General features: G+C 41.6%; 2 protein-coding genes across 2 annotated transcripts; both read left to right on the plus strand.

The window, feature by feature from the left end:
- Positions 1-1,414: 1,414 nt before the first annotated feature.
- On the plus strand, positions 1,415-3,100 carry LOC123669790. The gene has a single exon (XM_045603381.1). The coding sequence runs from the start codon at positions 1,415-1,417 to the stop codon at positions 3,098-3,100; it is 1,686 nt and encodes a 561-aa protein (XP_045459337.1).
- A 306-nt stretch (positions 3,101-3,406) lies between these two features.
- On the plus strand, positions 3,407-6,991 carry LOC123669791. Its single transcript, XM_045603382.1, has 2 exons — positions 3,407-5,726; positions 6,594-6,991. The coding sequence occupies exons 1-2, from the start codon at positions 3,407-3,409 to the stop codon at positions 6,989-6,991; spliced, it is 2,718 nt and encodes a 905-aa protein (XP_045459338.1).
- Positions 6,992-12,406: the final 5,415 nt, after the last annotated feature.

Consider the following 12,406-nt stretch of genomic DNA (forward strand, 5'->3'; position numbering starts at 1 on the left):
AGTACTACTCGCTCACCACTATGAAACCCTAAAACTCGCTTATAATCGAGCTTGCTAGCTTGTTTCCACATTCTAGCCCTACTTATCACACGTCCATCGTTGTCGGTTGAACAACTGCCTAATTATAGTGTAACATTACAAAACGAACATTTTAATCAACGATTGTAGACAATTGACGTGCCCCACGGTTTTATTTTAGTCTAGTCTATGCATATGTTTATAATTCCCACGACTGTATCTATTTTATTATTTTTTGGTTTTTAGTACATTTATCTTAAACGTTGCAATGTGTTTAACATAAAACCGTTTAACTTAAAAAGTTTTTTTACCTATTTTTATTATGGTTTCATTTATAGAATCGTGGTGGGATAACCTACCTAAAGTCTTGTTGCAGAAAGGGACGTGTAGTCCAAAAGAATCAATCTCCTTTCCGCACGGATATCTGTGATCAAAGTTGTTATGAACCAAATGTAGCAACACTAAACTATTATATTATCTATGACAGTTAGTATAGTTTACGAAATGGTTTTTATCTATGAGCTGTCATTCGTCACCTTTTGAATTTAAAAATTTGCATCGTTTTTCCGGTCTCCGTATAAAAGTTACGCTTTTGTTTGTACTTGTTCGTTCTCGCGAAAAAATTATCGCCTTTTGTTGATCGAACCATCCTTTGTTGTTTGAAGTAATTTAATTGTTAATAGCAAAGTGTATTCCTTGTATTCCTTGTTGAATTATTGTGAAAAACGTGAGGGAACTACGCCGAACAACGGCCATTTTGATTGCTGGTTCCTGCTTCAGCCCGCCACTTCAGTTAAGTATAATTGATTAGCATTAGACGTAATGATTGGCCAATTATAGTTTGATGTTAATTAAGTTATACCTGGCGAGGCTTCACCGAACAGTATTCAGTGAAACTAAGGTCGGACGTAACAAGTTTTGGTAGCAGAGCGTGGTTAACTTATTGTTGCTCAGTTTATTATATTGTATGAATAAGTTAGGTCACAATTTGTTTAATTCTTTCTTTATTAAAATATTATATTTAGATACTTAAGGTCTAATATTTGGATTTGAGTTAATAACAGCTGTTGTCTTATGCTTTATTGAAGGTTAATTTCTTATAAATACTCTTGTTTGTTAGTATAAGATTAGAAATAGCTGTTTAAATGGGTATTTATCAGTAAATTCATTAATTTGTTGAGTAAATTGTGTTATTGCTTTGAATCTAGTTTGTTGAAATATTAGATTAAAAAAATTAGTTTTAATTTTTTCTTGTATTATTACTGAAGTTATTTAAGATTTGATACTTGATTTCAATTCAGTGATAGCAGTTGTTTCATTGGAATTAATTTGATTATTGTTTGTTGTTACTGTTGTTATATCTGTGCCTTTGAAGATGACTTCGACCGCGGTCACCATGGTCCGTGAATCTTGTTCAGGAATCACAGCTCAACTGAGATGGTTCAGTTCAGCGGTCGCCTTGGTGAATAGGGAAGACCGCACGGAGGCCTTAATAGACAGGTACGAGAAATGCCCGGCTCGACTTGAACAGGTCGAGACTCTGTACCAGCGCCTCCTTCTGCACCTTGACGATGTGCCAATGGAGTCGCTTCCGAAGGAGCGACGGGAGCAAGTCCACGAGGACTACGTCCAAATTTTGGGCCTCGCCGATGAAATCTCCCAACGCGCCCGGGAGATCTTAGCCTCGCGCGCCGGAGTACCGCCTACAAGGACCTCTTTGAAGACTCCCGTGGGCCTTTTGACCCGACTGCCTAACCTGGATCTCCCCCATTTCGATGGTCGACTCGACGCGTGGATGGGTTTCATCGGCCTGTTCGAAAGCCTTGTGGACTCTAGGGAGGATTTGAGCCTGTCCCAAAAGCTGGCCTACCTGCTCTCAGTGCTGGATGGAGAGGCAAGAGAATTGGTGCAGCACCTCCCGATTTGTGAAGGGAGCTATGCGGTCGCGCGGTCATTACTCACCAAGCGCTACCAAAACCAGCGCTGTCTGGCCGATGCTCATATCGACCAGATAATGGACATTCCTGTCGTGAGTAATACCGCCCAGTTGAGGACCAAGATGCTTAACCCCCTCGTTGCAGCTACCAATGCTCTTAGCCGCTTGGGCCTGCCGGTTGACCAGTCGTCATACTGGTTGGTGCGTATTATGCTCAAGCGGTTGCCGGTGTCCCTGAGAGCACGTTTTGAACAGGCGCACACTAGGGATGAGGCATCTCCTCTCCCTAGTTATGAGCAATTGTTGGCGTTCCTGGAGAATGAGTGTCGCATGGGCGACGTTATGGATGCGCCGGTGGGACTATCAAGCTCCGGACCCACCAACAAACGGCGCACTGCTCAAATGGCGCCAAAGGGAAGGGCGTCCCCCCGCTTTGCAGTCGCGCAGGCTGCGCGACCGGTCTGCCGGTTCTGTAAGTCCCGGGGGCACCGAACGATGCAGTGCCCGGACTTTGTAGCGTTACATGTGGCCTCTCGTAGGCGGATTGCTAAGGCCCGAGGCTGGTGTTTCTCCTGCCTGGGGGACCACTTTCAGCGCGCTTGCCCCGACATGCACCCGTGTCCTGTTTGTGGAGGGCAACATTTAAAGGTGCTGTGCGCCAACGCAAATGGCCGCCGCGACCACCCGGGGTCGCCTTCGGGCGGGTATGAGAGCGGACACCGGGCTCAGTCCCGCAATTTGGAGTCCGGCTCACCTCCCCCCCGCCACGCAGATTGTGCTGCTGTGGATCGCCGACATGATTCGGCGCGCAGCCCCACGGGCGGGTATGGAAGGGGGCCTCGGGTTCAATCCCGCACCTTTGTGCCCCGTTCGCCCTCACCGCACCCTCGTGACCTATCACGGTCACCTCCAGTCATTTACCACGATTACCGTGACGCACGTCCGGTACGATTGCCGTCCCCCCCTCTGGCGGAGCGTCCCCGTTTGGAGCCGCGCAACCCTCAGTACGGACGCTCCCGGCGCTACGAACCGCCGACTATGGCTCGTGGCAGTCGCCATCGAGAGGAAGGCGAGTTTAAACCACTCCCTCGTTTTGACGTGCCGTCCCGGGACAGCGGCGATAGATCGCCGCCACGCCAACATTAGGATGTTGGCGTCTGCCCCCGCTATGCACCACCCCCTTTTGAGACCGTCCTCTTGCCCACGGCCTATGTCCGGGTCTGGGGACGGACGGGCGCCTCGGTTGTAGTCCGAGCAATATTGGACACAGGCTCACAAGGGTGCATAGCCTCGTCTTGGTTGGTGGGGCAGACTGGCCTGAATATTAAAAGGTATTCAGATGTAATAAGAGGTGTCGGGAACGCCCCTGTAACCACGGTTGAGGGCCACGTTTCGTTTGAGTTCTCGCCTTCAAATTCTCCACGCCCGACGCTGAGATCGTCGGCCATTGTGATGGAGAACATCTTGGGCAGTCACCCGCAAGTTCGGTTGTCTGCGGATGCGGTAAAATTGACCGCCGATTTGGACTTGGCTGACCCTAAATTCGACCTACCTGGCACGGTCGATTTGTTGCTTGGCGCCGATGTACTGGGCAAAATATTACTCGGTAAGGATCGTGTTTTGCAGCCAGGTGGCTTAGTAGCCCTCCGGACCATATTTGGGTTCGCATTGATGGGGCCTGTATTGAGGGCTCCCCCTCCTGCTGAACCTGGAACGGCTTTGATGGTGGGCTCCGCCCTCTCTGACGCCGTGCAGAGATTTTGGGAAGTGGAAGAGCCACCACAAGCACCCCGCTCTGATCCGGAACACGAGGAGTGTGAACGGTTCTACAAGAGCAACACTAGTTATCTTCGTTCTGGCCGGATCATGACAAGATTGCCATTTCTTGCCGTACGACCGCCCCTTGGCGACTCGCGGCCTACTGCAGAGAAGCGTTTATTGGCAATGGAGCGCCGCATGAGCAGGGACCCGCTACTTAAACAGAAGTACATTGACTTCATGCGGGAGTATGAGAATTTGGGACACATGTCTGTGTCAAAACTTGACTGGCGCTCGACGGAGCATTTTTTTCTCCCGCATCATGCTGTGATAAAGCCGTCAAGTGGCAAGCTGCGCACAGTATTTGATGGTTCTGCGCAGACCACATCGGGAGTGTCCTTGAACCAGTGTCTTCATTCTGGTCCCAAATTGCTTAAGGACCTTTGTGACGTCATCACGCGGTTTCGGCGTCACCAATTCGTTTTCGTAGCTGACATCAAGATGATGTTCAGGCAAACGGTAATCCACCCTGATGATCGTCGATACCAGCTGATATTGTGGCGGGAAAACCCGCAAGATCCCATACTTGTCTACGAACTCAACACGAACACATACGGGCTGCGGTCTAGCCCCTTTTTGGCCATACGTTCGCTTTGGGAGCTCGCAGATCGAGAGCGTATGTCGTTTCCTCGCGCAGCCGCCATTTTGAAGGAGGACCTATATGTTGATGACATATGCACTGGTGCGTCCACGGAGAGAGAGGCTCTCCTTTTGCGTGACGAATTGATTGGCATCCTAGCCTCCGCAGGATATGAATTGCGTAAATGGATCTCCAACTTACCTGCGCTCTTGGATGGGCTACCTGATGACCACCAGCAGGATCCTCACCTATTTGAGAACCGTGACAATCCTACCATGATGACAGTCCTTGGAATACACTACAGACCAGTCCAGGACATCTTCACGTTCAACGTCGATTTGGATTCGCCTCGCACTTGGACGAAACGGCTGGTTCTGTCGACTGTCGCGAGAACGTTTGATCCCAATGGTTGGATATGCCCAGTCATATTCTGGGCCAAATGCTTCCTGCAGAGACTTTGGACTGCAGGTCTTGGATGGGACGAGCCACTCCGCGAAGCTATTTTGAAGGACTGGCTCCTGTTTGCTTCCTCATTGCCTGCTATCAATATGATATCGTTGCCCCGTGCTATGCTTCCACCAGGGAAGCATACAGCGTCCCTTCATGGGTTTTCGGACGCTTCGGAACGTGGGTACGCAGCAGCCGTATATTTGCGCACCGTGACCATGGATGGTCAAGTGAAGGTGTCATTGGTCATGGCGAAGAGCAAGGTCGCGCCTCTTCGAACTACCTTGACAATTCCCAAGCTAGAGTTGTCAGGGGCGGCCCTTCTTGCTCGCCTCTTGAATCACGTCATGTCCACCTTGTGCCCGTCAGTTAACATTGAGACAGTCTATGCATGGACTGACAGTCAAATTGTCCTATGTTGGCTGAAGACGTCAGTCCACACCTTAGAGGTGTTTGTTGCAAATCGGGTCTCTCAGATCCAGAAATCGGAAACCCCGTTAATCTGGAGGCATGTGCCTGGCGAAGTCAACCCTGCTGATTGCGCATCACGGGGATGTATGGCCCCCTTTTTGGTTGAGCACTCCCTGTGGTGGGGACCTGAGTGGTTGACCAGGTCAGAATCTAATTGGCCGCGAACACCGGCCTTGGATACTGTCGCATTGCCTGGTTTGCGAACGCTTGCTATTGAACGGCAGGACCGTCCGTTCGACCCAGACTTCCTATTAAATCGCTACAGCTCATTGGACAAATTGTTGTGTGTCACCGCTTGGATAAAGCGCTTCATAAATAATTGTAGACACCCACAGAACAAATGCTTGGAGGCGTTCTTATCGCCACAAGAGCTCCAGGATGCTCTTCTTCATTGGGTTCGTTCTGTGCAAGAAGAGAACTTTGAAAATGAGATTGATATTTTGAGAAAAGGCAAATGTAAGCTGCCTGGAGCCATTTGCAAACTGAACCCCTTTTTGGACAGTGCGGGTCTTATGCGAGTCGGAGGGCGTCTAAGGAACGCAAACCTCCCGTATGGAGCTCGTCATCCCCTCCTGTTGCCCAAAAGTGGCCACTTAGTGAGTTTGTTGGTGACTGATCGTCACATCAAGAACTCCCACGCAGGCTGTAATGCCTTATTGGCCATTTTACAACGAGAATTTTGGATTTTATCGGCCCGAAGGACGATCCGTAGTGTGGTCTTTCGCTGCATGTCTTGTTATAGACTCAAGGCCTCTACCATGCAGCCTATCATGGGTGACCTGCCGTCGGATCGGGTCACAGAGACAAGGCCCTTTGCTGGAGTTGGGACGGACTTTGCAGGTCCCTTTTCGGTTAAGACCTCGACCCTCAGGAACAGTAAAACGGTCAAGTCCTACCTGTGCGTCTTTGTTTGCCTGTCCACCAAGGCGGTACACTTAGAACTAGTCTCAGCCCTCTCGACAGAGGCCTTTGTTGCGACGTTAGATAGATTCGTGTCACGACGAGGACTACCGTCCTTGATTCGGTCGGATTGCGGCACCAACTTCAAAGGCACAAATAACTATTTAAAAGAGATATATGAATTTTTGGCGTCTAATGAGACTGAGATTGCGTCTAGACTAGCTAGTCGCAGAATAACTTGGAAGTTCAGTCCTGCGTCATGCCCCCACTGGGGAGGAATTTTTGAAAGTGTTGTAAAGGTTGCCAAAACACATTTGCGACGAGTAATTGGCGAGTCCGTATTAACATTTGAGGAGCTCGCAACTGTGTTTTGCAAAATTGAAGCCATGTTGAATTCACGCCCGTTGTGCCCGATCTCTTCAGACCCTAACGATTTGGAAGCCCTCACACCGGGCCATTTTTTGATTGGACGGCCGCTGAACGCCCTGCCGGAATATCCCTACGTTGATGTGAAACTCAATCGTCTCTCGCGGTTTGAATTGATCCAACAACTCACTCAGAGCTTTTGGAAACGTTGGAATTTGGAATATTTGCATATTCTCCAGCAGCGCGTTAAGTGGACTGACAAGACTGATCCACCGCATGTTGGTGACCTCGTTCTGGTTAAGGACGCTAACTCACCGCCACTGTGTTGGCGCAGAGGGCGCATTCTTAACCTCGTCTTTGGAGCAGATGGAGTGCCCCGTTTTGCTGAGGTTCGGGTGGACGGTTCTGTTCTGAAGAGAGCGGTATCAACCTTGTCACGACTGCCAATTGATTAGCGGCCAGGTAGTCCTGGCCGAGGCGGGTAGATGTTATGAACCAAATGTAGCAACACTAAACTATTATATTATCTATGACAGTTAGTATAGTTTACGAAATGGTTTTTATCTATGAGCTGTCATTCGTCACCTTTTGAATTTAAAAATTTGCATCGTTTTTCCGGTCTCCGTATAAAAGTTACGCTTTTGTTTGTACTTGTTCGTTCTCGCGAAAAAATTATCGCCTTTTGTTGATCGAACCATCCTTTGTTGTTTGAAGTAATTTAATTGTTAATAGCAAAGTGTATTCCTTGTATTCCTTGTTGAATTATTGTGAAAAACGTGAGGGAACTACGCCGAACAACGGCCATTTTGATTGCTGGTTCCTGCTTCAGCCCGCCACTTCAGTTAAGTATAATTGATTAGCATTAGACGTAATGATTGGCCAATTATAGTTTGATGTTAATTAAGTTATACCTGGCGAGGCTTCACCGAACAGTATTCAGTGAAACTAAGGTAGGATTTTTATTTAAGACATTGAGTGTTAGCTCTGCGTACTGCAGACAATTGTTCGTCCCGTTCGTACCTGAGATCACGCTTCCACTCGTTTCAATATACTCCAGGTCGGACGTAACAAAAGTACAGTGGAGCTCGCAACCGAAGACCGTAAGCAATTCTAAATCTTTTACTGTCTAAAAGTGTCCTAAGGTTTTTTGATGGCATTGCGTACACGCAATGCCATCAGGTCACTGGTTACAACCAGTGACCTGACTCTTTATTTGATACAGTTAGAAGCTTGGTAGGCTTGGAAGCACGGTTTTTGTTACTAGTAAGATTTAGCGCATATTATATGAGTATTATCTTATTATCGTATCATATCGTATTATATTATTATCTGTATTTTTTTTTCTAAACATTGTGGAACAGTAATAAATGCAATTTTTTTTTATATATGAGGATTCTGAACTAATGACTTATCCCAAAGTTTTTGTTTTGTAATATCCTTGGGGATATCACCATTAGGACACCTTAACTTCTAGTTTTCTATCGTATCTGCAGCATCTGTATTTGGACTTAATTTGATTTTAAGATGTCGGAACATATATCCTTGATACTATGCACAGACAAGAAACAATATTTTAATAGTATTATATAATATTAAGATTATTTGAATTTAATTTTCTTTATTCACGAGTATTGTTTATAAAATATCAACTCCCCAATTTCTTCTTAAAATTAATATGAACGAATGAACTAAACATGCTTTACTAAACTTAAATTACTAAATATTTAATTTATATTTAAATTAATAAATATACTTTTGTAAAACGCTTATATGCCGATTTCTTTTAATAAATATTGGTGAAAATTTAAGCCGATAGTTTTTATTTGTCAAACAATATTTAATCAACACCCAACTCGAGTAATTTAAACAAATTTTTAGCCGGATATACTTAAGCTATTAAATTAACATCACCGGCTTTACAAAGGTCCTTTCGCGAACCCATCAACTCTTCGCCCTTTTTGTGAGACAGAAGGGTTTTATTATTTTTTAAGTATACGCTCGTTTGCACGCGAATGGGCTACTTAACCACGAAGAGAAGCTCCCACTGAACCGCAGATTTCACCCCATACTAACTCTATTACGCAACTTTATGTTAAAGATAATAGTTCGACCACGCTTTTTACATGTTTCTCTTATTGTTTGGTATGGAACACATTTTCTCAAAGCGAAAAAAATAATATTTACCTTACCTTTAATTCTTTAACAAGTCACATTAAAATAGCTAACACTCTTAAGTATTGAAATAATTCATAAAAAGTAGTTTTTCTTTGTTGCATAGAATGGTAAATCAATGAGCGTTCGTATGTACACATATCAATGTAATACGCTTTGAAGACAGCAGTTGTTACCGGACATGTAGCGGACAGGTACGACACGGGATCGAATGCGGATCTAACATAAGACGTGACTTGGTTCCTGAGTAAGGCTCGCCAAGTCTTTGTGCGTCCTTTTTTGTTACATTCTATTTCATGTTCAAAAGGAAATATGAAAATATGTAAACTCGGTTAAAACACTTTGCTTTACGTTTAATATAATAAAGAAGTCGAAATAAATATTTTATTTACCGAAAGCTCAAACATACATTAAACGAAATTTAAGACACAACCAACGCGAAAGCGTAAAGGAAATTCTTACTTCCTGACAATATCAACGCATGACCAATTCGTTTCACCCTCTATCAAATCTCATAATAGTAAAAGTATTATTATTTAATTATACAACTACAGTAAGTTTTTGCAAAGGTGTTTTTCATTTCATGTATACAATTTTTTAAAATTGACTATTGATGCATATTAGGACAAACCTAAAATTATAACAACATGAAATAAATCAATAGTCGTCTAGAAGTCATAACAATAACTATCATGGTGTAATTTGTATTTATCAACCGTTAAAACGAAAAGAGCAGTCGCTCCGGAATCACTAATTTTCAACCCTCAAAGAGATTGTGCTGGCGGGTTGTGAGCGACAACGCATTTGATTCTTATTCATGGCGGGGGCGAGTCGACCGCGACCTAACGATTTGATAATGTATTCACTTGATAAAGCGGAAGGTGGTATTTCGCGAGTACCGCATTAAAAAACCAATTACAGCGTGACTAAATCGCGCCGCCGTTCTCGGCTATTTGTCAGACTCCAGGGGGATAAAAGTATATTTTAAATTTAATTTCACGCAATTTTAAAAATTGGGGGACAGCAGGAAATATTATTTTTTATTGAGTGCCGGTAACGAAGTTTATTAATCGAATGTTAGCCCATGATCTAGGGAGCTTATAAACGGTGGGTTGGAACTATTTAAAACTTATATTTTAGTTTAAACATATAAAACCCATAAAACGGATTTATTGACATTAAATTAGAGTATAATAACTTAAAGATGTATATTAACTTTATTCTGACCTATATAATAAGTATTATGTAAGATAAATATTATTTTTTTAATTTTATAAAATAATAGTTTCTAAGGTAGCAATTGGGGTTCAGTGTAACAAACAGTCGCCCTTAAACAATAACGGCCGGAACAAACTGCGCTATAAAATATCACCAGTGAATAAATCAGTTTTGCTGTGATGCGCCCGTGTGCCACCCTCTACCTCTGTAACTATCGAAGATTTATGCTCATTGAAAATAATTCTATAGATAAAATACATATTAATTATCAGTTGGATTTAATTGTCTAAGTTATTACTTAGTTTATGATTTAATAAGACAAAAGTCTAACGCCGAGTTGCACGACAAGAAATTAAAATTTAAGTAGTGATTAAACTAATTTAATCGCAAGAATTGTATGAAATTCTTGTGATTAAATTAGTTTAATCTCTACTTAAATTTTAAATTTGTTTCGTGCAACTCGGCGTAGGTCATTTTTGCTACTATTAATAAAAGATACGAGTACATCAACCAAGCATATGACAATGTTGTTAAGATATAAACTACCTTTTCTGTTATTTTCTTATCAAAACTAATTTATATTACTTTAATTTTGTGAAATTCTCATTTGTAAAATATACATTTATCAAAGTAAAAATATTCACAAGGTACAAAGAGTAAAAATTAATCTTTTCACTATATCAAAATCGAACACGAGCAAATTTTTTATTACTTTAAAACGATGTGCTGTCTGTGCTAAAACACAAAACTTTAACCCCAAGATAATAATAATACGTTCATGTACATTTTTTTCTAACAATAAGTAAATAATATATTATTATTTTCATTCCGTAAAATGAAACCAATTGGCACACTTCGTAGACCACAATAAAGGAGACGTGAAGAGTGTAAGGCATGGGCAGAAATGCACCATCAGTATTCGAGGCACTGAGCGTGAAACAGCGGTGCGTGTGGCGCCCTCCGCACTGATTGAGCCGCGACAAGTTAAACCATTTGAAACAATTTAATAGAGATCAAAAATTCAGAGCCCCACAACGCCCGCACTAACTTTTGAAGTTTTTCCCTCGCTAAAGGGATTATTGATGAACGGGAGCTGCAGGGGACATATTATAAGTTTTGTGGAGTTTTACAAAAATAATTTGTGGAGTTATACAAAAATAATTTGTGTGAACTTCATTAAAGAGCAGAAATAAAATATCTGTTATAAGTGGTACAATATATTGTTCTATATATATTGTACCACTATATTTGTAAAATAATTAATCATTACATTATCTTATGTTCATTTGCTTTAGTTTTCAATTCTATGACAGTCTTCGTAAGGTACTTAGACATAATAAGTAGTAGTAAAAATAGAAAAAATAATTAAGTTTCTATATAATCCGAGTCCAACAACATATTAAACATTTTATCTAGTTTAATTTGGTCCACCTTTATAATTAAAACAATAGAATTATAATGAAGGACATCATTTAAAAGTAAAATAAAATTTGGAGAATACAAAAAATAAATTTAAAAAATCTTACTTGTAAATGTGTTACTAGTTTCTTAAATATTTGCCATTTGTTGCAGCAACTCAAAGAAATAAAGTCTAATTATATATAAACACAAATAAATAGTCATCATACACTAATATTTAAAAAAAAAACACGTAGTTTTAACTGAACCTTTATTGCTAGAGTAAAGCTCTATATTATTGAAGTTCCTGATCGAATTCATGTATCCACTCCACTTCTTAGCTGCAAGGCTATCAACGTAAATATCTGTAGCTTTCGAGTTTATTCCTAAGACACGGTGGTAACCGGACATATTTTTGAAATTTCGATTCTAAATGTATAAGGCACAGGGTTGAAAAATTGCAATCAAATTGAAAATGAAACTCTGTCGTTCCAAAATAAGAGAATATGCGATTGCGATATGATAGGATCAGGATTCACTGGAGCATGCCCGAGAAAGACGCTCCAAGAAACTTATAGAGGGCACCTCAGTGAAAACTAATACCATTCCACAGCATCTAGTGCTCCCTCAATCATAGTATTGACTTTTAATCCTAGGATATGAATAAATTTCTTTCATTCATTTACTACATAACTAATTCAATGTTTACAAAATTAGAAAAATTATATAGCCGTATGTAGGTACCTAATTAACATTATTGCAAAACATAATCAAACGAACATAATTAATTCAACTCTTTTTCTTTCTAAATAACTCTAACCTTTAACCGTTTCAGACACATTGCTTAAATTATAAGCTAATACGATATAATTTTTACTATTAGGTAGTAAGTTATTGTTATTTTTAACCACATTATCAAAATTTATTAAATGAAATTTTTTACCGTAGTTTTCGACATAAATACATATATACATATATACAAATAAATAAAATTGGATTGTCTGTTTGTAATATTAAAATGACCGCTTTTTACTAAATGCATATGGAAGTATTACACGGTAAATATATCAAAATAACATTTT

The sequence above is a fragment of the Melitaea cinxia genome, chromosome 3 (assembly GCF_905220565.1).
Source record: "Melitaea cinxia chromosome 3, ilMelCinx1.1, whole genome shotgun sequence".
NCBI classification, from domain to species: Eukaryota; Metazoa; Arthropoda; class Insecta; order Lepidoptera; family Nymphalidae; genus Melitaea; species Melitaea cinxia.